Source organism: Cotesia glomerata, linkage group LG3 (assembly GCF_020080835.1).
Source record: "Cotesia glomerata isolate CgM1 linkage group LG3, MPM_Cglom_v2.3, whole genome shotgun sequence".
Taxonomy (NCBI): Eukaryota; Metazoa; Arthropoda; class Insecta; order Hymenoptera; family Braconidae; genus Cotesia; species Cotesia glomerata.
In genome coordinates, this window is record NC_058160.1 from 5,864,763 (window position 1) to 5,892,241 (window position 27,479).

At 27.4% G+C, this 27,479-nt stretch overlaps 4 protein-coding genes and 1 long non-coding RNA gene across 5 annotated transcripts; 1 reads left to right on the forward strand and 4 right to left on the reverse strand.

Annotated features, from left to right (window-relative positions):
* Nucleotides 1-759: 759 nt before the first annotated feature.
* Nucleotides 760-3,527, reverse strand: LOC123260670 (odorant receptor 82a-like). The gene is made up of 8 exons (XM_044721914.1): nt 2,757-3,527; nt 2,483-2,679; nt 2,186-2,405; nt 1,997-2,103; nt 1,360-1,459; nt 1,183-1,293; nt 965-1,120; nt 760-899 (listed from the first exon to the last, which is right to left on the reverse strand). Exons 1-8 carry the CDS (start codon nt 3,045-3,047, stop codon nt 849-851), a joined length of 1,233 nt encoding a protein of 410 aa, XP_044577849.1. The 5' UTR covers nt 3,048-3,527; the 3' UTR covers nt 760-848.
* A 2,126-nt stretch (nt 3,528-5,653) lies between these two features.
* LOC123261608 (odorant receptor 67c-like) lies at nt 5,654-10,177 on the reverse strand. The gene is made up of 8 exons (XM_044723297.1): nt 9,809-10,177; nt 8,307-8,503; nt 8,018-8,237; nt 7,849-7,955; nt 7,634-7,733; nt 7,454-7,564; nt 7,214-7,369; nt 5,654-5,817 (listed from the first exon to the last, which is right to left on the reverse strand). Exons 1-8 carry the CDS (start codon nt 10,091-10,093, stop codon nt 5,767-5,769), a joined length of 1,227 nt encoding a protein of 408 aa, XP_044579232.1. The 5' UTR covers nt 10,094-10,177; the 3' UTR covers nt 5,654-5,766.
* Nucleotides 10,174-10,730, forward strand: LOC123261610. The gene is made up of 3 exons (XR_006508696.1): nt 10,174-10,389; nt 10,493-10,543; nt 10,631-10,730. It is a non-coding gene; the product is annotated as an uncharacterized LOC123261610 (long non-coding RNA).
* A 200-nt stretch (nt 10,731-10,930) lies between these two features.
* On the reverse strand, nt 10,931-12,860 carry LOC123261609 (odorant receptor 22c-like). The gene is made up of 6 exons (XM_044723298.1): nt 12,775-12,860; nt 12,551-12,660; nt 11,598-11,697; nt 11,382-11,492; nt 11,164-11,319; nt 10,931-11,096 (listed from the first exon to the last, which is right to left on the reverse strand). Exons 1-6 carry the CDS (start codon nt 12,814-12,816, stop codon nt 11,046-11,048), a joined length of 570 nt encoding a protein of 189 aa, XP_044579233.1. The 5' UTR covers nt 12,817-12,860; the 3' UTR covers nt 10,931-11,045.
* A 5,721-nt stretch (nt 12,861-18,581) lies between these two features.
* On the reverse strand, nt 18,582-23,408 carry LOC123261656 (odorant receptor 22c-like). Its single transcript, XM_044723359.1, has 8 exons — nt 22,924-23,408; nt 22,641-22,837; nt 22,339-22,558; nt 22,115-22,227; nt 19,234-19,333; nt 19,020-19,130; nt 18,802-18,957; nt 18,582-18,732 (listed from the first exon to the last, which is right to left on the reverse strand). The coding sequence occupies exons 1-8, from the start codon at nt 23,221-23,223 to the stop codon at nt 18,682-18,684; spliced, it is 1,248 nt and encodes a 415-aa protein (XP_044579294.1). The 5' UTR covers nt 23,224-23,408; the 3' UTR covers nt 18,582-18,681.
* Nucleotides 23,409-27,479: the final 4,071 nt, after the last annotated feature.

A 27,479-nucleotide genomic window follows, 5' to 3' on the forward strand; every position in this document is an offset into this window, starting at 1 on the left:
TACAGTTTACTTTTTTCCGCCCAATTAAAACAATTGTAAAATTCATAGTCCACTACTAAGAAATGCTAAGAAACGTTGTTAGAGCGAAGAACGATAGAAGAAGTAAAGGAAAAAAGAAATGTGTGAGGGTAAGGCGTTTTATGTCGATAATTACACACATTCATCATCTAGGCCTTCATGCCATTGCTACGGCCCAGTACATTTTGTGGAGAGTCTGGAGTATAAGATAGAAATTTCTATATGTTGATTAGGTGTGAAGACGAGTAGTTGTGAGAAGCGCACCATGTTCGTACCATCAAGCATATTAGAGCCGAACCAACAGATATAATCGTACTTCGCAGAATATAAATGTGTCTAACAAGTCTCTCTTGAAATTAACAACCATCTATATTGAATATTGCAAGCAGTTGTCAATTTAGCTGCTTCATTTTGGCTAATAAGTTCAGCTTTATATACTCTAGCAAGTTAACATCCATGTTATGCAGTAGTTACCCTGGTTAAGAATACTGATTGGAAAAAATTGAGAAGCAGTCATTCCATGCAAACTGTATATCTATACATACAAGCAAAAAAAATTGAAATTTTGAAAAAAATTCAAATTTTATGTTTTTTAATTATTTTCAATTCGTATTTTTAAACAGGGTAATTTTTATTAGTAAAGAGAAAAAAATGTATGATTAATATTTTTTTTTCTGTTATTTACCTATAAATAAAATCTTTTTATATAATTTTATAATATATATCGTCGATATACCGACGTATCAATTTTAATAAATCAGTTTCATTACAATTTAATTATAAAGGCAACTATTTAATTTTTTGTTTTGTTCAGGCAATAAAACATCGCATCAACCAATACTTCTTAGCAGTGTAAAGTAGCTCATCGCTGTGTTAACAATCTAACAAAATAAAAATTTCAGTTGAAGTAAAATCTCCATAAATAATTAAATGTTAAAAAATTTACCTTTGAAAATTGAGCAAGATTAAGAGTAATAATTCCATAAACCGTAAAACGATATTCTTTGTGGGCCCGTCTCATCATGATTAATAGTATCAGTTTTAATTTCTTATTCAATTGAATCCAATTAGAACAATAAATTGCATTATTTACTTCACCAAGCTAATAAAGTGAAATAAATATAAATAAAGTGAAAAAATAATAAAAAATATATGTACAAATACTTTTTCAGTTAGCATGTCAGCTTGTTTGCAGTACAAAAGAGTCTGTCCAAAAACATTTACCAAGTGTATTGTATTTTCGATGAGATGACTCCAATTTCCCTGGCTAATTTGCTGTGGAAATCATTTTGATAACGTTGTATATTGAACATTCTAAAAAGTTTTTATTTTTTTTCTTACTTGATCGACTCGATATAATGAAAAGCAGAGGTTTAATCCATTAATTAATGTAACGAAGAACGCAATAGGACTAAAAAATCTTTGAAGCCATTTACAAAGTCTATGTGAGAATAAAAAAAATTTTATAAGGAAACAATTGAAAATAAATTAAATAAAACGAATTTCTTCTAAAAAAGTTAATTTATCTTCCCATACAGGGAAAAAAAAATTGGCATTGTTGTGACAAGAAATCAAATCGTTTAATTAACAATTTTATTTCTTAGCTGAAGAAATTTAAATTTATCTCACAGTAATTTTCTTGTTGAAGAAAAGTTTTCTAGATTCAGGAAAAAAACAATTTTAGATAAACAACTTGCGAATTTTAATCCAAAATTGTTTTTTTTTTCTAAATCTAGAAAACTTTTTTTCATCAAAAATGTTTCTATAGGATAAATTTTGACTTCTTCACCTGAGAAATTAAATTATTGAAAATTTTCAACAAATTGATTTCTTGTCACAACAATGCCCATTTTTTTAAAATAAATTTTTTTTCAAAGTGTATAAAATAAATTATTAACATAAAAAAATAGAATTTCATAGAATTTTTAACAAAAATTATTTTCTAAGGGATTAAAAGTCCATATAAAGCTTTACTTACAAAAACAATTGATTATGTTGTGAAATAATATTTATTAATTGCTGACAGTTTTCTTCTTCACTAGAAGTATTATCCTTATTGAAATTATTTAATCTATTTATTAATACCTTACAATGAAAAACAATCAAATCATTATGAAATTTTTTTATCTTTTAACTAAAAAATTATTCCAACTATAACAATTATTACCTTGCATTGAATACTAACATGTGTTGTTAATTGGATGAATAGTATATCTCCACACAGCCAATAAACAATAGCCAAAATTTCCGATACTTGTTCGAAGAAAAGACACGCGAAATATTTTGAAAATGTGTTTATCTTAAACGGATACTTAACTGGATACATTATTCGTGAGAATGTAAAAAAGTATTCCTCTGGATGGTATACAAAATGTTTGACAATTCCTCTGCAAAATATGTTGATAAGGATATTAAAAATATAATTTTTAATCTGAAATTCTTTTATTAAAGAAAATAATTTTACACATAAACTGGATAGGCATAACTAAATGCTAATGAAAATACTAAAACCATCACATAATTTCTCAATGATCGTGAATAACGCGCACTGTCTAATTCATCTTTGGTTAAAAATTTATTTGAGTATGCTGATTCCCAAGAAGCTTTGAGTTGTTGTAAAAAATCAAAAAGTTCTTTTCGATGAGTCCAACATCTTACTGCCTGTAATAAAAAGATAAAAATGTTTCTCATATCTTTTTTAAACCAGCTTAATTATTTTTTTTACAAAATTTTATTACCTTAAACATACAAAGCATTCCTGACAGCATTGCGGTAAATATTCCAGCCGCATAAGTAATACTGATGGATATTACTTGAATGATTTTCATTATTTCCATAGATATCAATAAACTCATTATTATAAGTCCAATTAACGGAGTTATTTTTTGCCACCATTTTTCAGTTTCTTTTTTGTTGGAAAATACACAATTAAAGTATGACAATCCCATGCATCGCAATATCCGAATTTCAGTATGAAAAAAACTTTCAAATGATACAAAATCAAACGTTGTTGATTGATCATTAAACATTTTAATATCAATTTATAAATTAATTTAAGACCGATATAAATTTATTTCAGTATCACCAAGGAGTCATCAACCGATAGCTATTCCCTATAGGCTTTTGGTCTTGAGAATAGTTGAAGATATTAATGTCACAGAAGAAATGAAACATTGTTCATTCGTTTCCAAGAAGCTTATAACATTATAAGTAGAGAAAATTACATACAATTACTTTAAATTGTCCAAGGTAGCACGGTACCTTCGGGTAAAAATCGATTGAAATACAAGTGCTCATACTAATTTATGAACATCTGTCGCGTTATAATTTTGGTCGGTCAGAATTATAGGATATCGACAAATTGGTAAGATAATTTATACTCTTTGCACGCTATATGTGAACTCAAGGGTTAAACCTTAAGTGGTATAAGAAATAGGAAATTTTCTGAGATTTTTTTTTCTTCCAACCTTGTTTGATACAATGTATAAAGAAAAAAACTTGTGTAAGTCCAGGCAGTGGAGGTGTTAAAATTTTCGGTGTTCAATTCTAACACCGAAGCGGTGTTAAAGCAGTGTTGAAGTATTTTTCAATACTTATAACTTCTTTTTTCACAGTTTTACTTACTGAATCATAGTTTTATTAAATTCATTAGCGACTAATTATCAAAACCTGTAGAGCGTAAAAAATTTGAGGAGAGAATGCGGGGTACTCTGTAAAAAATCCGGAGTGAATCGGGAGTGAATTTCACTCCCATCACTCGGAGTTCCGGAGTGAAGTAATTAATCACTCCGCGTAGGGAGTGAGTCCGGAGTTTTTATTTTCGGAGTGATTTCGGAGTGATTTCGAATTTCACTCCGAAAAATATCCGCGTTCGGAGTTTTTAAAATAAATAAAATAAGGATGAATTTTCGTTCTACAAAAAAAATCTCAAAATTAATCTTTATATATATATTTCTTCTGTGCGTGTGTTTGTCACTGAACTCTTCCTAAACGGCTGGACCGATTTTAATGAAATTTTTTGTGTCTTCCGGTGGATTCCAGAATGGTTTAGATTCACAATTCAGTCTACGAGAAAATGTTTATTTAATAGATTTTTTATTTATAAATTGTTGTTGACCTTGACTACCCACATGCACTTTTCATATATTTTATAAATATCATATATATAAGATATATGAAAAAATTCATGTGGGTACTCAAATGAAAGGTCTCGATGAGTATAAAATCATAATGGACTTATATTTATGAAAATGTTCATAATTAACGAATGATAATGTATTTTGTTAACTAATGATGTTTTTAACGATATAAGCTCATTCCGATGTTACACTCATCAAGAGCTTTCATTTGAGTACCCACATGCATTTTTGATATATTTTTCATATATACATATATATTATATACATGTATATATGAAAAATATATCAAAAATGCATGTGGGTACTCAAATGAAAGCTCTTGATGAGTATAAAATTAGAATGAGTTTATATTTACGAAAATGTTAATTATTGAAGAATGCCCATTGAATATTGTTAACTAATGATGTTTTTCACTATACAAGCTCATTCCTAAAATTTCTAAATTTAAGACGTGTGTACATGACAACGTCTGTCGGGTCTGCTAGTATATATATATATATATATATATATATATACCTACATATTTTTTTTTGACAATTTTTGATTATAATTAATTTATAAAAAAAAATAAATAAAAACATCATAATAATAATTAAAATGAAATATTATTAAAAATAATAAATTAAATTTTTAATAATTAAATATAAAAAGGGTTTATAAAAATATTTTCTTTACAAAAATTTATTTATTTCTAAATTCATTTATTTTGAGAGTGAATGCGGAGTGAATTTTATTATTAATAAAAATTAACTCCTTCTCGGAGTAAATATCACTCCCGCTGGGAGTGAATTAATTAAAAATCATTCACTCTTCATTTACTCCGCGTTCACTCCGCAAATTTTTTACAGTGTAAATGATGTTTAATTGATTTAATCTCGCCAGAGTGAAATCCACTCCGAAAAGGATCTAATTCATCTTATAATTAAAAAAATTCAGTGGAGTGAATTGTATGTTTTTTTGAATGGATAAAAATAAAAATAAAAAAATACTTTTACTCGTTTAAAAATTATAAAATGTGTATTTAAAAATTTTTTAAGACTAAAATTGAATTATTGTTTGTTTGAATTTTTTACAAAATTTGAAATTTTTTTATACTGACAAAAAAAATGGCATATAAAACTTGTTTCAGTTAAATAAAAATTTATATTCATTCAAAAACTCTGTAATCATGTGTTTTTCGGATTAAAATCCACATTCACTTGGCAATCACTCTGCAAAAAAAAAGAACTCCAGGTTTACTCCGTACGCAGAGGATTTTATTTTGCACACCGGTACTTCGAGTCGCAGAAGTGAAAATTCACTCTTAATTTTTTTACGATGTAGCATTTATTCAATTTTTCCATTTTTAACATCGCTTTTTTTATAGTGTAAAAATTTGATTAATTTTCAAGTGAATTTATCAAAAAAAATAATAATGGAACGTATTTTTGGGTAATTAGAACAAATTTATACATTTTTCTCAGCGTCAAGCAGGTAAAAAAAATATTTTACATATATGTATTGAAAAAAAAAATATTTTTTTGACTCTTAAACTACATAACGGAGACATCAATCTTAAATAACTTTTTTAGGTTTACAACCAATTCATTGTAGTTATAAAAAAATTAAATTATCCAAAGCTTCTTAATAGCGCAAAGTAACTCATCGCAGCATTAACGATCTAAATAAAAGAAAGAAATTAAAAAATACCTGGGAAAAAATGGAATAAATCTACTTGCATCTACATTCAAGCACGATTTTAGATATACAGAGATCTAATTTAAAATGCATATGGGGTGGAAGCACCATTTATGGACACTATACTATTTTTGGACATTTGATGTCCAAATTATTGTATAAATAATCTATAAACGTAATTGTATCATAAATTCTGTTTGCATGTAGGTAAGCGTTTAAAAATTCTATAAAAATATTATTTTAACTTTACAATTTTCTGCATAATCATTGAATTTTAAAGTGTCTAAATCTAGCACTAAAGTGTCCATAATCGGTGGTTCTACACTATTACAGTGATAAATATAAAAAAAAAAATTAGGAAAACGGTTGACCCTAAAGGCCATCCCTGCAACTTCCCGCTAATTCCATACCTAAGCGCTCAATATTTCACTTATTTTGTTTTTGAGCTCTCCGAGCTCAAAGAGATAGCTCTTCGAGCTCAAAAATTTGATAGAAGTTTCATAAAACACTATTTATTGAATTTTCAAACCTCAATTTATGAAAATTTTTGAAAATCCGGGTAAAACCATCAACTTCTCAACTTTTGAAAATTTTCAATTTTTTTAGCGGGAAATTAAAAATTTATGTAAAAAATAGAGATCTAAAAGAACGCACCCTTTTTTAGATTTCTGTTTATTGAAAAAAAAATTGAATGAAAAATTACAATAGTAACATTGTAATCCGTGACCAGACTTTCAATTACGTCACTCTGATGATTTTACATTTTAAAATTTATGATGATATATCGTAAAAATGTCTACAAAAGTAGTAAATATCCGAATTTTAACGATGTAACATTATAAAGTTCAAAATGTAAAATTATCAAAGTGATCATATTGAAAGTCTAGTCTCCTACGCTGAGAGAAAAAATTTCTTTTGAAAAAAATTGGCATTGTTATGACAAGAAATTAATTTGCTGAAAATTTTTAACAATTTTATTTCTTAGCCGAAGAAATCAAAACTTTTCCCAAAGTAACTTTTTTGTTGAAAAAAAGGATTTTTGATTGGGAAAAAAAAAATTTTAGATAAACAACTTGCAAATTTTCATTCAACATGGTTTTTTCCCAAATCTATAAAACTTTTTTCCAAGTTGTTACTGTAAGAAAAATTTTGATTTTTTCAGCTAAAAAATAAAATTGTTGAAAATTTTCAACAAAGTAATTTCTTATTACAACATTACTCATTTTTTTCAAAATACATTTTTTTTTCTCAGTGTAGATTACAATGTTACCATTGTAATTTTTGATATAATTCTTTTCCCATGTAGATGCAAAAAATTTTTTCCCGTAAAGTTAATACTTGTCATTCTTTTATCTTCAATAAAACAGTTTTATACAAACCCTTGTGAATTGCAATAAATTGAGGGTAATAATCCCATAAATTGTAAATTGATATCGTTTTTGAGCTCGTCTTATTATCATTATCATCATTGTTTTTAATTTTTTATCGCAATGAGTCCAATTGGAGTAATAAACTGCATAACTTATCTCTTCAAACTAAGAAAAATTTTATTTCAATAAAAACATAGTATGAAAAAAATAATTATAATCTATGTAGTAGGTAAGTAAAAAAATTAATACTTTTTCCGCCAAAGTGTCGGCATACTTGCAATATAAAACTGTTTGGCCAAGAACTGCGACCAAATGGAGTACGTTTATCAAAAGATTACTCCAGTTTTGTTCATTTATTTCCTATTAATAAAATTTATGTTGTAACAGCAATCATTTTTTAATTAACTATTCATATTAATTTTTTCTTACTCCGTCGACGCGATACAAAGAAAAGCAAAGATTAGCTCCATTTATTAAAGTCACGAAAAATGCGATAGGACTGAAAAATTTTTGGAGCCAGCAGCAATGTCTGAAAAAAATTAACAAGTATTTTTTTTTAAGAGTACCAAACAATTAATTAGTTAAATTAATCACTTGAATACTAACTAACTTATAGCGATTATTTTTAAATACCTACTACATACAAATATAATTGATGATGACGAAAGATAATATCTGCCAGTTCTTTGTTGTTTTCTTCAGAAGAAGCAATTTTAGTTTTATTAATATCATGAAGCCTGTTGACTAATATCTAAAAATAATTGAGTACAGTTAAGCAATATTGATTGACAATTAATATAAAAATATTATTACCATGCATTGAACATAAACATGTGTTGTTAATTGAATGAAAAGTGCATCTCCGCACAACCAGAAAACGATAGCAAGTAACTCAGCTACTTGTTCGAAGAGGAGACACATGAAGTACACTCCATATGAATTAATTACAAACGGATAATCGACTGGGTATATTATGATGGATAAATTGAAAAAGTATTGATCTCTGTAAAAAATCAAGTGGCTGCCGAGAACACTATGAAGAATATAAGAAAAAAAGTAATTAAAATTTAATTAATTTTTAGCGATATTCAAATTATTTTACATGTAAGCAGGAAACCCGTAACTGACAGCTAATGCAATACATGTGTATGTCAAATAATTTCTTAATGATCTTGCAAAAAGTACAGTATCTAATATACTGTCAGTGACGAAGTTATTTAAGTTAGCTGTTTCCCATAGAATTTTTAACTTTCGTAAAAATTCAAAGAGTTCTTTTCGATGAGTCCAACATCTTATTGCCTAAAAAATTTTATTATTATTAATATTTTTATTTTTTATTTTATTTATCAAAATTTTTAGACCCTAAAGCCTTAGCTCCCTAAGGGCCTTACATATAAATATATAGTAGGGTGGCGCAAAAAAACCGATTATTTTTTATTTTTAATCTCGAGTGAAAAAATGTTAGTTTTTGATGTTTTAAGAGCTCTCTCCAAAGGACAGCTTAAAAAAAATTTTTTAAGAGGTCGCTCCAAATTTTTTTAAATTTCAAAAATCATCAAAAATCGATTTTTTTTTTCTCGTTACGTCATAATTTTATAGACCAAAAAAAAAAGGTTTTCCTGAAAGTTTCAGTTCAAATTGTGAATTTTAAAAGGTCGCTCATAATTTTTTTTTAATTTATTACACTGAGAAAACAGTTCATTTAAATGAAATGAGGCTCGTTAACTATAAATAAATCTCTTATTTAAATATTACAAGAAATATTTATTTGATACAAATAAATTGATTTATTTGAGACAAAGTTACAGTATATTTGAATGAAATCCAGATTTGTTTATAGTTAACAAATATTTCTTTGGTGCTAACAATGATATATTTCAACCAAATCAGATTTGTTAACTATAAATAAATGGTATGTTTGAATATACTCAAAGCAATGATTTTTAGTTTTAGATTAGGAAAGAAGTAAAAGTAGACATATCGAACGTTTGGGGTTAAATGGGCAATTCTTTTGGAATTATTAATTATACTGAAATTAACAATAATACTATAAAGTTATTCGACGTTTTTAATTTTTAATTTATTTTTTTTTATTTATTAAATTAGATCTAGAAAATATTTTTTTAAAATTGCACTTATAATTTTTCAAGTTTTTTACGAATGAAGTTTTTTAAAAAAATTTCTTTTGTAACAATTTTTTCAATAAAAAAAATTCTAAAAATTTTATAATAATAAAATTATCACGAAAAAATTTTAATTAAAAAGTTCCACGACTAAAAATTAAAAAAAAATTACAAGTGCATTAAAATATGTGTTTTATCGTTGATCTGTAATAAAAATTAAAAAAATTGACAGCTGTCTGCTAACTTCAGCATCATAATTATTAATGTCGATTTTTTAAAATCTTCGATTTTCTTAGCGGGAAGTTAAAAAATATGAATTTGAATATTTAGTAATTACAGTTATTTATCATCTTTATCTACAATAAACTTGTAACACTTAAATCGAAATTCATTGTAATCAATAATCGTAACCATCTCCTCCAGTAACTGGTTCCACGCTCTAATATTATTTAGATTAAATATAAATAAAAATAAACCTTACTTTAAAGGTACAAAGCATTCCGGAAAGCATTGCTGTAAGTATTTCAGTTGCATCAGGAATATCAACTACTATTACTCGTAAAGCTCTTATTATTTCCATAGAAATCAACAAACTCATTGTTAAAATACCACACAATGGAATTATTTTTTCCCACCATTTTTCAGTTTCTTTTTTATTCGAAAACACACGATTAAAATATGACAATCCCATACAACGTAAAATCCAAACATCTCCATTAAAAATTTCTTCGAACGTAATAAAATTTGTTAATTCTTTCCCGCTCATTTTATCATTAAAGTGTATCCAATAATGTCATTTAAAAATTACTTTTGATCTGCAATCTCGTGAGTACAATGTAATTCGTTCCCTAGTTTCTGGAGACCTATTATCATTGAAATTGTAATTTATATGCAATTTACTACATAAGATAATTGAAGGAGTTTAAACGTAAAGTACATCGCTCTAATCAATTTATGCACATCTGTTTCAAATTAAATCGATCGGGTTGACTCAGAACTAAGCAAACAGTCAAAGATGGTACAGTATTACTATCATGTAGAGGTGCTAGTAAATGCAGTCTAGTAAGGACTTACAAATTATTATAAGAACATAATTTAATTATTTCGTATATTAAGCTTATGAGCTTCTAAATCATTAATAAATATTTTATTTTGTGTTTTTCAGCAAATCTCACTGCATCATTAATAGTTTAATATAAAAGTGCTGGACTTGTTGGTAGTAATTTATTTATTAATTTATTTATTATCTTCACATACAATAACACATTTTTTTGCTTAATTAAAAAAGGTAAATCATTTCCAGCTTAGTATAAACAAAGAAGAAGATGAAGATGAAAATAAGTGATTCACGACAGTGTGAAATTTTTACTTACCGAAAAACATGATGTTGAAATTAACAGGCATATGACAATTTTAAAAAAATTTTATAGCAATTAAATTACTATAAAAAAATTTCACTTGTAAAAATTTTAACAAATTAAAAGTATAAATTTAAAAAAATATTTTTTCATTATTATAATTGATTTTTTATAAAAATCCAAATAATTGTCAAATGTCTGCTGATTTTAAATCATGAAATTTATTTTTCTTCGGAATATTTTTTATGATGCATATTAATTAATATTGTGATCTGTTATGACTTATGACGAATATTATTTAATGATGTGATCTGACTAAACATATATTTGTCTTCACTATCGAGTTTTGATAATTGTAAACTATCCAAAACTTCTCAATAATGTAAAATAGCTCATAGCTGCGTTTACAATCTAAGAAGTAAAAAAGAAAAATTACTCATTTACGAACGGTAGTTTATAATAATGAGAGAATTATTACCTTTGTGAATTGATTGAGGTTGAAAGTTATTACTCCATAAACTGTAAACTTATACTCTTTTTGAGCGCGTTTCATGATCATTAAAACCATTGTTTTGAATTTTTTAGATGAGCTCGTCCAGTCACAAAAGTAAATGGCTTCACCAACATTTTCAAGCTATAAATAATATTTGATAATAATAGGAAGGAATTTTGAACTAATTTATAAAATTATAATACCTCAACAGTTAAAATTTCTGCATGCATACAATACAAAATTGTTTGACCTAAAACGGCAAGTAAATGTTTTACATTTACTAAAAGACCGCTCCAATTCTTCTGATTGATTTCCTGTCAATAAATATTTGAAGTATATTTTTAAACCATGTCGTTACTCTTATAGTGTAATGTAAACTTTGTCAAATAATAAATTTATGCATTGACTATTTATCTTACTTGATCGACGCGAAAAAGAGAAAAACAAAGGTTTGCTGCATTAATCAATGTGACAAAAAGGACAATTGGACTAAAAAATCTTTGGAGCCATTGGCAATATCTGATAAAACATAATAAAGCTTTGTTTGAATTAAAATATTACACTCTTTGCAAAATTTAGAGGAGCAAAAAAAATTTTCAAAAATTTTTCTATGATTTTTGATAAGCTGCATTTTAGTGAGAAATCATTATAGCCCACAGAATCTAGCCAATTTAATAGAAAGCACTCGGAAGATAATGATTTCGATACTTAACCGGTTAATTAAGAATTCTAATAAGTACCTAACGGTAGATTTAATTTGTTCATAAATTATAAGTGAACAAAAAAAAATGTAAATTGAAAATTAAATATCTCCGAAACTATGATATCTGACGTGTAAAGTATTTACAAACAAATTGTAGAGCTTAAAAAAAAGCTACAATTCCTTTTTTTTTAATCTACGTCTATTGCGGAAAGTTTAGCTATTTTGAAAAAAATTAATTTTTGGTAGATATCGAGTGACTGTGAGTTGAACGCAATTTGATTTTCAAACTTTACCTGTCAGGTTCATAGTTTCAGAGATATTTAATTTTGAATTTACATTTTTTTGTTAACTTAGAATTTATAAAAAAAAAAAATAGATATATATATATATATATATATATATATATTGTTAAAAGACAAAAATTTTTCTAAGCCCATTGACCGATAAAACGAATGATAAAAACTTTACAAATTTTTTTTCACGATATTTTTAGGATTGCGTGAAAACTACGGCTCCTAAAAATTTTTAGCTACAAGACCTATAGACTAGTATTTATCAGGTCTGGAAAGTTTTTTTCTAAACTTTTGCTATGAAAATTTTTCACTGAAACATAGCTTGTCGAAAATAACTGAAATTTTTTTTTGCCGTATCTGTATAGTAATTACGTACAAAAATTGTTGGTGATGTTCCGTTACAATATTTGCTAATTCTTCATGACTTGTATTTTTTGTATCATTGAGTGCAGTTCCACTAAGGCTAAGCAGTCTATTTGTTAATATCTGTATTAATGATAGTATCAATATAAAGATTCTCAATCAATAAAAAATTTAATTTTATGATAGAAAAAAACTTTTATTTTGTTAGTCAGTAGCTTAATAAAAAAAAATTATTACCGTGCTATGAATGCTAACATGAGTTGTTAATTGTATAAACATGACATCTCCACAGAGCCAATATATGTAGCATAAGAAAATAATTGTTTGTTCAAAAATGAGACATATAAAATACCGGGGAAAAGTGTTAACTGTAAAAGGATAACTGATAGGGTATATAATAATAGAAAAATTAAAAAAATATTGGTCTCTGTGTGAGATAAAATGGTTGGTAAATACCCTGTTGAATGAAATCAATAATTATAGAAAATAAATGAACTGACATTTTTCAGCAAAAAATACTAAATTGAATGTTTCTTACACATATGGAGAAAATCCAAAAGTAACAACCAAAAATAATAATCCGACTATCAATTGATTTCTTAATGATCTTGCTTAAAGTACACTATCTAGTATTGGTTCTGTTATTAATTGTTTTGATGAAGCAGTCTCCCAAAGTACTTTAATCTTTCTAATAAAATCAAAAAGTTATTTTCTATGTGTCCAGCATCTTAGAGCCTGTAAAATTGAGTATCAAAATTCAATATGAGTAAATAAATATATTAAGTATAAAAATAGAATGAAATTTTTAAAAGTTTGATTACTTTAAAACAACAAAGTGAACTTGAAAGTAATGCCGTAAACATTTCAGGGGCAAGAGTAATATCGTAAGCTATAATTTCTATGAGAGCAACTGTCAAAAAATACAGCATTAGAGACAGTGTTATTATCCCAAAAAGTGGAGTGATTTTTTCCCACTAATATTCAGATTCTTCTTGACTTGAAAATATACGTTTAAAATGTAACAGTCCCATGTAACGTAACATACGAATTTCAGCATTGAAGAATTCATCAAACGGCACGGAATTTATTATTTCAAGTTGACTCATTTTAGTTTCTGACATACAGTCGACTCTCTCAAAATGACCACTCTCAAAGTGTCCGTTTCCCTATTTTCACTTTTAGATCTTTCCCCCACCAATAGGCAAAAACGAATTTTTTCGCTCTCTCTGAAAATGTCCGCCAAAATTTTCTCACCACGCTCTCTCAAAATGTCCCCATACAAACTACTAATTAAAAGTAGAAAAATTTAAGACCTTATAAATAATCAATACATATTTTAAATAATTAACACATATATAATATGAATTAGTATAAATATAAAAGATTTCTTGGATAATTAAGTGCAAATGAAATTTTATTTCTATGCTTACACATAAAGAATAAGTACAGTCTGTTAGTAAAAATACAAAATTCCATTTTATGAACTAAAACTGAGAAAAAAATAAGTTAGTGATTCAAAAAAGACATAAAAAGTACGAAATTAGAATTCTGCAGGATATAGAACATTGATTGATTCAGAGAAAAGTGATGAACAGTTATCTTGTGATGAAAGAGGGATAGGGTGCTCACGCAGATCATTAAAAAAATTTTCATCATGAATATTTTCTATTTGATGTAAAATATCAGGGTTGGAAATATCTTCAGTATCTGGAACTAAATTTTAAATGATTAAAACAATCAAAATTAAGAATGTAGTTAGTGTGATGAAAAGTAGCAATTTATAGCGATCAATTTATCTAATAAATAAATTAATTTCTATACATATTGAAGAACAAAAATAATGAGCCTAACTTTATTTTAGTTTACAAAAGAAGTAATGTAGAATCATGTAAACGCATTATTTCAACTCAATATTAATTTAATCAATGAAGACCGAAGTATTAAAATGAAATATTAAAATGACCGAAGCCGAGCGGCGGACACTTTGGGAGAGTTGTCGACTAAGTTTAAAAATGCGAAAAAAGTCAACGACGATGGTATGGTAGAGGGGGAACTGCCATTCTTAGAAATATATTCCCCTACAGCCCCAACAGCGGACATTTTCAGAGAGTTGACTGTATTTTATTATATTACAATGTAGTTGAGGTAAAATTATGTTCAATAAGAAAAGTTCTATCAGACCTCGCCGATAATATTTCAATCTATTTATATTTATGATCGATGGTAGAGTATACTGTAATATTATTTTATTAATATCAGATTAGGTTTCATATAGAACCCATCTCCGTTTTCTTTTATCAAAATTACCTATTATTATTCTATGGCCTATAAGTACTGGTTTTCGATGGTCTTTTGAAGTAAAAAAATACAAGAAATACTTGCGCCATAGTCTTTATTACAATCGATTACCACTACTACTATTGTAGTTCTAAAATTATCCTTAATAGCGAATGGTCTTATTAAAACAAAATTTTTGAGCTGTACTCTAGATTTATTCTTGTTTATACAATCTTTGATTTTTATTATTACAATAATACCGAAGATAAGTAAGCTAGATTATAAAATAGTTATTTTAAATACAAGGAATTTTTTATTACAAAAAAAAAATCAGAATATCTTCATGATACTGAAATCAGCAGACATCTGGCAGTTTTTGGAGTTTTTATAACAAATAAACCGTGACAAATATAACATTTTTTAAAATTCGCACTTATAATTCTTTTTAAATTTCTACAGATGGAACTTTTTTGCAAAATTTTTTTTATATTAGTTGAATTGTTATAAAAATCTAAAAAAAAGTCAGATTTCTGTTAATTTCAGTATCATATTTCTTCATTGAAATTAAACGAATCAAAAATATTCAATTTTTATATCTGAGTATGTATGTATTTTACTTCTGAAGTTATTAAATTAATAAGCAGTGAAACAATAATCTTTTTTGCATACCTTACAAATTGTTTTAATATAATCTAATCTTCTACCATAATATGATTTTACAATACCTACCCGGGAAAAAATGATTAGATCCAACCATGCCTGTTCATGTATGATCAGGTCTGAAATTAGACATAATCATGCCTCCCTGATTCAGAAAGATAATTTGAAATGATTACTTTCATATTAATTGTATATCTATATAGTATTCAAATCCGATGCATTTAAATCATTTCAAATCATTTTAAATCATTTCAAATTAGATTTCTTAATCAGGGCCTGTCCATGCTTGCTCATATCTGATGCGTTAAAAACGTCTGATCATACATGACCATGTCTGTTCTTGTCTAAACAATTATAAACAGTCTATATATAATTAGATCTGATCAGACTTGTATAGTCAGATGTGATCAAAATTTTTCCTTTGAAGAAAAAATTTTTTTTTGATTATCACAAAAAGTGTAAAATGATGTTTATCATTACGTTTAAATAATTATGAAATAAAAAATTTATTACACTTCCTATGAGCTGTTTTGGTCTGCTCTGTTCCTGCCTAATATTAAAATATTATTTATTTTATTATTCAAATAAATGTGATGCTATAATGAGATTCGGTTAAATATTTAAATTATGACTATCAGAATATATTATAAAATAAATTTTTATATTATATTTATGATAAACTATTTTGATATGTTATATACTTCACAGAGTTATTTTTATCTAAGGTATAGCATCAGCACAGCAGACAGAAACTTAAGGCCCACGGAGATCACTAAAGTTAAGCGGAATTAAGCGTTGTTAGTAGGTGGATGGGTGACCGCTGGTGTTACAGCTTACAGCCGTAAAATAATATGTAAAAATTTTTTTTTGTATTTTAATTCATTAGAGAGAGTTGCGTATGACTCTATCAAGTACTATATCCATAAAACTAAGCGAAACAATTAATTAGAAGTAAAAATGGGCTTTCAGATCTGATCATGCATGAACCGGGATGAAAAATGACTATGTCTGACCAGGCCTGAAGACTCATGCCTGTTCATGTCTGATTATTTTTTCCCAGGAAATCATCTCCAGTTTAGTATAAACAAAGAAGAAGATGAAGATGAAGATAAGTTATTGATGAAAAAATTTTAACAAATTAGAAGTATAAATTAAAAAAAAAATTTTTTTTTCTATCAGGGGAGGGGGGGGCAAAATGGGGTAGGGGTGGCAAAATGGGGTATCTCCAAAATTTCGTAAGAAAATTTTTTTTTTTCCAAAAAGCTCTTTCAGCTTCCCAAAATATATTTTAACGTCATTTCCTACAATTTAAAAAAAAAGAAAATTTTTTAATTAAAAAAACAAAAAAAATTTTTTTTTTCTAACTTTTCTTACAGTAATTTTTATCGTCATTGTACATCGTAATAAATTTTTTTTCACATCTACGATTACTTTTTCTAAATTTTTAAGTTCTCGCTTTACAAATGAATGATTAAAAAAACAAAAAAATCGGGGTGTCATTGGTTCCATGCCAGTTTTCGAAAATCAAGTTCTAATCTGATCTTCACATTTTTAAGGTCCTAAAAACTAGTTCTTAATATTTCTATTACTATTTTGTAAACCTCTAATGTGTCGAAGAAAAATCTTACACAGAAAGAAAAATTTCTTGACGATGAACAAAATTCTTGGCTCAAGAAAATTTTCAGGTGCCTGAAGGAAGACTGAAGTTGTGTTGCCCGAAATAAAAATTTTTCTTGAAATTCTATTCTTGGTGGAAGTAATTTTTTCTTAATTCAAATTATCATAAATACTTGATGCAATAAATTTTTACATTTGATCAAGATTTTTAGATACTTTAGGGAAGCAGTGCCACCTACTTCAGCTGAGAAAAAAATTTTCTCACCTTGAGAAAATTTTTCTCTTGAATATTTGATATCCATTTTATATTATTTTAGCGTGCAATTATACATATTGAATGAAAAAAAATGATTCAACATTATTTGATCTTCCCATTTGATATGTTAATCAATAAAAATATTAATAAAAATTTACTTCTATCTTTATATTTAATTTTGTGGAGCAAGAGGCTGAATTTTCTCAAAACAAGAAGATTTTATTGACTTAAATAAATTTTCTTAGATCAAGATACATATTTCTTAAAACAAGAGAGTTAATTTTGTTGGAATAAGTGAAATTTCTTGTGTCAAAAAGAAAATTTTTTTTTCGCTCAAGGTAATAATTAGGAAGAAAAATATTTTTTTGGCTCAAGTGAACCTTTTTTTCTGTGTAAACTAACCGTTCTAAAAGAATGTCTTTTTCAAATAACTTCAAAATTTACTCTCGGATAATTTTTGATGTCATAATTTAACTATCAATGCTCAGAAAACTGTGTCAGAGGCCGCCAATTTCTTCAAAATCATTTGGTGGGCTTGTGAGATATTTAATTTAAAAAGTAAGATCTTTAGACCTACAAGATCATTCAACTTGAAAAAATTTTCCTGAATCCCTAAACCAAGGAAGAGAGTGCAAAAAAATTACGAATGTTTTTTTTCGTGCTATTGCTTGGAATTGCGTGATAACTATGTCTAAAAAATTTTTCACCGGGAGATCCAAAAATTAGAATCTTCTCAAGGAAACTCTTTTTTTTTATCTTGGTATTATTTTTACTCAAGCGAAACCCGTCAAAAATGACTACAAAATTAAAAAATTTTTTTTGCTACCTCAATTTTTGTTAGGAGTATATTGCGTCAACTATAACAATGTTTCTTTTTTGGGTGATTTGTTCATCTCTCTCGGTTCTTTCGTAGACTTATTGATAAGAAAATGTTATTTTTTTAACGACATTTCATTTTCGGATAATGAAATTTTTTTTTTCACTTTTTCAGGGGGTACCCCATTTTGCCCGCAAAAAAAAATTTTTTTTCTACGGCAACTTGAAATTTGATTATTTTCCTTCAATTACGTCTGAAAACGAGAAAAATCAGCATATTGAAGTCCTTAAAATCATAACGGTTTCTTAAGTACCCCATTTTGCCCCCCCCCCCTCCCATATAATTGATTTTTTATAAAAATTCAAATAATTGTCAGATGTCTATTGATTTTAAATCATAAAATTTATTTTTCCTTGGAACATTTTGTATATTAGTTAATTTATAATGCATATTAATTACTATTGTGACCTGACTAAACATATATTTGTCTTCACTATCGAGTTTTGATTATTGTAAACTATCCAAAACTTCTCAATAATGTAAAATAGCTCATAGCTGCGTTTACAATCTGAGAAGTAAAAAACAAAAATTACTCATTTACGAACGATAGTTATAATAATAATGAGAGAATTAATACCTTTGTGAATTGATTGAGGTTGAAAGTTATTATTCCATAAACTGTAAACTTATACTCTTTTTGAGCGCGTTTCATGATCATTAAAACCATTGTTTTGAACTTTTTAGATGAGCCCGTCCAGTCACAGAAATAAATGGCTTCACCAACATTTTCAAGCTATAAATAATATTTGATAATAATAGGAAAGAATTTTAACCGAATTTATAAAATTATAATACCTTAACAGTTAACATTTCTGCGTGCATGCAGTACAAAATTGTTTGACCTAAAACAGCAAGTAAATGTATTGCATTCACTAAAAGACCGCTCCAATTCTTCTGATTGATTTCCTGTCAATAAATTTTTGAACTGTATTTTTAAACTACGTAATTACTTATAGTGTAATATAAACATTGGCAAATAATAAATTTATGCTTTGACTATTTATCGTACTTGGTCAACGCGAAAAAGAGAAAAACAAAGGTTTGCTGCATTAATCAACGTGACAAAAAGGACAATTGGACTGAAAAATCTTTGGAGCCATTGGCAATATCTGATAAAGCATAATAAAGTTTTGTTCAAATTAAAATTTTACACTCTTTGCAAAATTTAAAGGAGCAAAAAAATTTTCAAAAATTATTTTACGATTTTTGATAAGCTGTATTTTAGTGAGAAATCATTATAGCCCACAGAATCTAGCCAATTTACTAGAAAGCACTCGGAAAATAATGATTTCGATACTTAACCGGTTAATTAAGAATTCTAATAAGTACCTAACGGCAGATTTAATTTGTTCATAAATTATAAGTGAACAAAAAAAATGTAAATTGAAAATTAAATATCTCCGAAGCTATGAATATCTGACGCATAAAGTTTTTACAAACAAATTGTAGAGCTTAAAAAAAGCTACAATTCCTTTTTTTTAATCTACGTCCGACTAATAAATTATTAGTTTTAAACAAATTGATGTTGCGAGCTGAAAAATTATCCGAAATTTATTGCGGAAAATTTGGCTATTTTGAAAAAAATTAATTTTTGGTAGATATCGAGTGACTGTGAGTTGAACGCAATTTGATTTTCAAACTTTACACGTCTGGTCCATAGTTTTAGAAATATTTAATTTTGAATTTACATTTTTTTGTTTTACTTATAATTTATCAACAAATTTAATCTGTTTTTAGAAACTTATTAGAATTCTTAACTAACTGGTTGAGTATCGAAGTTTACCGAAATCATTATTTTCTCAGTCCTTTCCAGTAAATTTTGCTAAATTGATTAAATTCTGTGGGCTGTTATAGTAAGGATCGAAAAAAGCATTTCAAAGCTTAAAGATTTTAGCTTTCAGAGCTTTGGCTGATAATTATTAGGAGCTCCGGTTGTTGCAAGATCCAAAGAAAAATCGCCGAATAAATTTTTACTGAATTATAAAAAAATAAATAGAAAAATTTAAGAAGTAGCATCAAAAAAGTTCAGCAATCATTTGTGGTATCTATTTGAATAACTTATTTGTTTGTCATTATTTAATGATAATGCTAGTGTTAAAATTAAATTAAATTTAATTGAATCGGTTCAGAAAAAATAAGTCAAATTAAAAACTTTGAACGAATTCATGCAAAAAATGTTAATATTAATTCCTTCTTAAATAAACAAATTGTATGATTCTGCGTTAGAAGAGTCGTTGATTGTTTTTGGAAGGTTGGAACTCCCAACTGATTTTTTAAATTTACATCCTGATCAGTGGATATCTGACGAAAGTTACAATACTTGCTTAAAAATTTACACGTTATTAATGATGCTACGAAAAGGGCGGTCCAACTGATGGAAGCCTGCAATAAAATCTTAGCTGCTGATGAAGAGCAGAAGTAGTACTTATTGCAAGTTGTAGTTATGCTTAGAAAAAAATTTCCAAATGCTAACAAGCAGACGTTAATGTTACCATTTTTAAAAGAATAAAAAAAAAATTTTTTTTGTAATTATAACGATTAATTAATAATAATTTGACTTAGATTATTGTATTAAAACGAGTCAAAACTTTAATTTAAAATTTTAATGCTCAAAAATGTACAATAAAATTAAATTATACATGTAAGAGTAATAAATTGAAAATTAAATAGAATTTAATGTGTATTTTTTTTTAATTTTACTGTTTGACGCCCTCTAACTTCGAAACTAGTGGTTCTATAGTCTTCGACCAAAGAGATATTTTTGTAGAGAATTCAATCCTTCGCGAAAGCCATAAGGTTTTTTGGAAAAAAATTTTTTTAATAACGAAAAATCTACTTAAAACAAAAAATATTTCCCGTACAAAAATGGATTGATCACTGACTGATCAATCATTGATTACAGATTGATCAACAACTCATCGTTAATTGATCAATAATTGATCAGTCAGTAATCAACCATAGATCAATGAGAGATCACTTAAAGATCAATAACTGATCACTCTGAGGAGAATAATCTGATAGTGATCAATCAGAGATCAGTTAGAGATCACCCAGTGATCAATCAGCGACAACCTATAGATCATTCGAAATCGCATAAAAATCGTCCAGTGTTTAAATGAAAATCACACAATGGCCATTTAATTATCAAGAAAGGATTGGCCCTTTATAAAGTAATCATTACTGAATATATAACTATAAATATCATAAATAAATACAAAAGTAATAGGTAAAATAAAAAAAAAATATTATCAAGAATACTTTAAATAAATTTTATCTTCAGTATTAAGCAATTTTATCCCATCACTGGACAATTTTTATAATATCTCCGAGTGATCTATAGATTGTCGCTGATTGATCACTGGGTGATCTCTAACTGATCTTTGATTGATCACTATCAGATTATTCTCCTCAGAGTGATCAGTTATTGATCTTTAAGTGATCTCTTATTGATCTGTGGTTAATTACTGACTGATCAATTATTGATCAATTAACGATGAGTTGTTGATCAATCCGTGATCGATGATTGATCAGTCAGTGATCAATGAGTAATCAATCCATTTTTGTACGGGTTCCTGTATTATTTAAATGGGAAATCGAATTTTTTAAATAGCTAAGCCGCTATTGGATTTAAATCCTTTAGCCCAGCAGCATAATTTTTTATTTCCTATAAACTACCAGATTTTCTGGTATAGTAATAAAAAAAAAATATCGCCTTAAAATACTCGGCTCCTACAGCTCCTAAAAATTTTTAGCTACAAAACCTGAAAACTAGTATTTATAAAGTCTGGAAAGCTTTTTCAAACTTTTGCAATGAAAATTTCTCACTGAAACACAGCCTATCGAAAATAACTGAAAATTTTTTTTGCCGTATCTGTATATTAATTACGTACAAAAACTGTTGGTGATGTTCCGATGCAATGTTTGTTAATTCTTCATGATTTTTATTATTTGTAAAATCATTGAGTGCAGTTCCATTAAGACTAAGCAGTCTATTCGCTAATATCTGGATTAATGATAGTATCAATATAAAGATTCTTAATCAATAACAAATTTAGTTTTATGATCAATAAAACTTTTATTTTGTTAGTCAGTAACTTTATAAAAAAATTATTACCGTGCTATGAATGCTAACATGAGTTGTTAATTGCATAAACATGACATCTCCACAAAGCCAATATATGTAGCATAACAAAAGAATTGTTTGTTCAAAAATGAGACATATAAAATACCGGGGAAAAGTGTTAACTGTAAAAGGATAACTGATGGGGTATATAATAATAGAAAAATTAAAAAAATATTCGTCTCTGTGAGAGATAAAATGGTCGATAAATACCCTGGTGAATAAAATCAATATTTATAGAAAATAAATTAACTGAAATTTTTCAGCAAAAAAATACTAAGTTGAATGTTCCTTACACATATGGAGAAAATCCATAAGTAACAACCAATAACAATAATCCGACTGTTAATTGATTTCTTAATGATTTGGCATAAAGTACACTATCTAGTATTGGTTCTGTTATTAATTGTTTTGATGAAGCAGTCTCCCAAAGTACTTTAAGCTTTCTAATAAAATTAAAAAGTTCTTTTCTATGTGTCCAGCATCTTAGAGCCTGTAAAATTGAGTATCAAAATTCAATATGAGTAAATAAATATATTAAGTATAAAAATAAAATGAAATTTTTAAAAGTTTGATTACCTTAAAACAACAAAGTGAAGCTGATAGTAATGCCGTAAACATTTCAGGGGCAAGAGTAATATCGTAAGCTATAATTTGTATGAGAGCAACTGTCAAAAAATACAGCATTAGAGACAGTGTTATTATCCCAAAAAGTGGAGTGATTTTTTCCCACCAATATTCAGATTCTTCTTGACTTGAAAATATACGTTTAAAATGTAACAGTCCCATGTAACGTAACATACGAATTTCAGCATTGAAGAATTCATCAAACGGCACGGAGTTTATTATTTCAAGTCGACTCATTTTAGTTTCTGACATATTTAATTTTATTGCAATATAGTTGAGGTAAAATTATGTTCACTAAGAAAATTTTTATCAGACCTCGCCGATAATAATTCAATCTATTTATACTTATGATCGATGGTAGAGTATACTATAATATTATTTTATTAAATTAATATTAGATTCGGTTTCGTATAGAACCCTTTTACGTTTCCTTTCATCAAAATTACCTATTATTAATAAATTTTTTATCTCAGGAATTACCTATTATTATTCTATGGCCTATAAGTACTGGTTTTCGATGATCGCTTAAAGTAAAAAAATGCAAGAAATACTTGCGCCATAGCCTTTATAACAATCGATTACAACTACTACTATTGTTGGTACTAAAATTATCCTTCATAGCGAATAGTCTTATTAAAACAAAATGTTTGAGCTGTACTCTAAATTTATTCTGGTTTATACAATTTTTGAATTTTATTATTACAACAAAACCGAAGAGTGGTAAATTGGATTATAAAATAGTTATTTTAAATACAAGGAATTTTTTATTACAAAAAAAAAATCAGAATATCTTCATGATACTGAAATCAGCGGACATCTGACAATTTTTTGAGTTTTTATAACAAATAAATCGTGATAAAAATAATATTTTTAAAAATTCGCATTTGTAATTTTTTTCAAATTTCTACACGTGGAATTTTTTTATTGTAATAATCTAATTGTTATAAAAATCTAAAATATTGTTAGATGTTTCTTAAATTCAGTATCATTTACATTTTATATGACATGCTGAAATCAGCAGACACTTGATATTTTTTTTTTATTTTGTGTCAAAAATAAATTAATAAAAATATTTTCAAACATTGCATTCATCGTTTCTATAAATTTCTGCATGTGACTTTTTTTTCTTAATTTTATTTATAATAATTTATTATGAAAATTAAGTTAGCTGACATCTATAAATTAAAAAAATTTTTTTTTGTTAAAAATATTATTACAAAAAAATAAAAAAAAATTTCATTCGTAAAAAACTTGAAAAATTGTAAGTGGAATTTTTTAAAAATATTTTTTTGTTCCAATTTAACTATTGAAAAAAAAATCAAAAAGTTAAAAACGTCGGCTAACTTTAGTATTATTAATTTATTTGTTAAAAAATATGATACTGAAATCAACAGACATCTTACAATGTTTTAGATTTTTAGAATAATTAAAATATTATGAAAAAAATTAAGCAAATAAATTGTACATTTAGAAGTTTAAAAAAATCGTAAGTACGAATTTTCAAAAACATTTTTTTATCATAATTGATTTGTGATAAAAATTTAAAAAATGGTCAGATGTCCACGGATTAGTGCACTTACATCAATACCATTATATTTTGTGTAAATAGTGTCATCTTTATGTAAAACTTATCAAGATAAGTGAGTTTAAGTTAAAAATAGTAGATTACATGCCTAGGCCAGTAAAATAAGAAAAGTCTCAGACCACATGTAATTGTTGGCCGAGGCGAAGCCGAGGTTGATAAACATGTGGTCTGAGGCTTTACTTTTTACTGGCCAAGGTGTGTATACTATTTTTCTGCTCGATGTAGCCGGAATGTAGCAACTTTGTTTAGCGCAGCGGCTAGAAAGTTGCCACTTTCCGGCCGGAGGGCAGAATAGTATATTACACTATTAGGGCAGAATAGTATATTACACTATTAGGGCAGAATAGTATATTACACTATTAGGGCAGAATAGTATATTACATTATTAGGGCAGAATAGTATATTACACTATTAGGGCAGAAAGTTTGAGATTTCTGCACTGCGCGCCATGATGCCCGAGGCGTAGCCGAGGGCATCACGGCGCGCAGTTCAGAGCTCTCAAACTTCTGCCCGTGTAGTGTATACTATTTTTCTTTATAGCCGGTCGAAACTACGTAAAATATTTCATGTACTGTATCGAAAAAAAATTGATGCCTGCCCACGACATTTGCGGCACGAGCGAAGCAAGTGCTGCTGGTCCGGGCGGGGGGAGGGAGGGGGCAGGCATCAAATAAAAAAAAATTAATGTAAAATCAAACAAAAAATAATTAAAAAACATTTTTTTTTTTAATTTTTAGATTAAATAAAACTGAAATTTCTTGAATTCAACAAACATAATAAAGATTATTCTCGGTTAAAAATAGAAAAAACGAGCATATTATCTGAAAATTAACAATAATTAATAAAAATCAAATTAAATTGTTGTTAATGCGTACATTTTTCTAAATAATTCGTTAATTAAATAAAGTTGATTTATTTTACACAGGTCACTGTCAAACTAAATCTCAGTACAGTACAACCTGATTATAAGTTACATCAGATGATCGGAGATCTACTCACTCTTACGACAGTTATATTTTTATCTATATCTCTATCTATATATGAAATATTTCATGTAAGTAGAAGAAAGAAAGAAATATAACTAAGTTGTATTGTACCATCAATCGTAAATGATCAGCGTAAACGAAACATAGTTAGTAACAAATGACTAATGTCAGTCGCGGTAGCGAAAGCATTTGCTCCCGCTGTTATAGAAGGCGAATGTGTAGCTTAATCAATGCACGAATCTTTAACTTTCTGCCTCGAAATAGATGCAAAAGATGCGTACTTTCGACCGAGGTATAAAGAATAGTATATTACACATCTAGGGCAGTAAAATAAGAAATGTCTCAGATCACATGTAATTGTTGTCCGAGGCGAAGCCGAGGTCAATAAACATGTGATCTGAGGCTTTCTTATTTACTGCCCGTGGTATGTATACTATTTTTCTCCTCGACGGAGGCGGAAAGCGGCATTTTCGGTTAGCGCAGTGGGACGAAAGTTGACACTTTCCGCCCGGAGGTGAGAAAAAATTATTTACTTCAAAAACGATTTTATAAGAAATTGTTTTAAGTTCTTAAGAAGGGTTTATATTTTTTCTCTCTCTCACCCTCTATTTGACAAACGAAAGTATCTCTGTCATACTTGTACAACAAATGGAATCTTAAAACGCATTTTATGCATAAATAAATGAAAATTTTCCAAAAAAGCGCTTTGCTCTTCGATAGATAATTAAATTATCTATCGAAGAGCGAAGCGTTTTTTTTCGAAATTTTATCACATACATGAGAAAAACACGTTTGAAAATCAACTATAAACCGCTCTTAAGTAAAACAATTAAAAAAATTCTTTGTTACATAATAGTATATTACACACCTAGGGAAGTAAAGTAAGAAATGTCTCAGATCACATGTAATTGTTGGCCGAGGCGAAGCCGAGGTCAACAAACATGTGATCTGAGGCTTTCTTATTTACTTCCCGTGGAGTGTATACTATTTTTTTGTCCGACGAAGGCGGAAAGCGGCAACTTTGTTTAGCGCAGCGGGACGAAAGTTGCCACTTTCCGCCCGGAGGGCAAAAAAAATAATACCAGAAGCAAAATGTAGTACCTTTCTTAGCCGGAGTGGCGCTGATTTAAATAAAAGAACGTTATAGTCTACCGAATAAAAACAGTTTCACTGTAAAAAAGTCGCGCCAAGTCCACGTTCATAAGACTATTAGGAAAAAAAATTTTTTTTTTCTTTACAAAAAGATACAAAATAAAAAAATTAAAAAATCCGAGTAACCGATATGATTGTTTATGATTTTCGGAAATTAAAAAAAATTTTATTGTAAATTTAAAAATTAAAAAAAAATTTTAGAACGTATTTAGTGTGCGCGGTTACAAAATATTTTACTTTTAATGAAATTCGTAAAATCTATTTACTAGGACTTTAAAAAAATTGAAACACACAATGACGCACACCAAGTACGTTCTAAAATTTTTTTTTCAATTTTTAAATTTACAATAAAATTTTTTTTAATTTCCGAAAATCATAAACAATCATATCGGTTACTCGGATTTTTTAATTTTTTTATTTTGTATCTTTTTGTAAAGAAAAAAAAAATTTTTTTTCCTAATAGTCTTATGAACGTGGACTTGGCGCGACTTTTTTACAGTGAAACTGTTTTTATTCGGATTTTAGCACTTTTTGTAATTATAATGAAAATTTACAATTGATAACAATTTAAATCTCGTGTTGACTGCATTTTGTACTGCAAACTATCCCCTTGAAGCTACAGTTTATGTAGATGTAATTCCAGTGCACCCTGGCGGCCATAGATGCAAGCTATGAATCACTTTTTTTTACTGTAGTTGCGTGTCTATAGGAAGGATTACTACACATTTTTATTTTATCTAGTCTGTGGCGCTGATATTCCCCATCGAAAAAAAGTCAGGATCGAA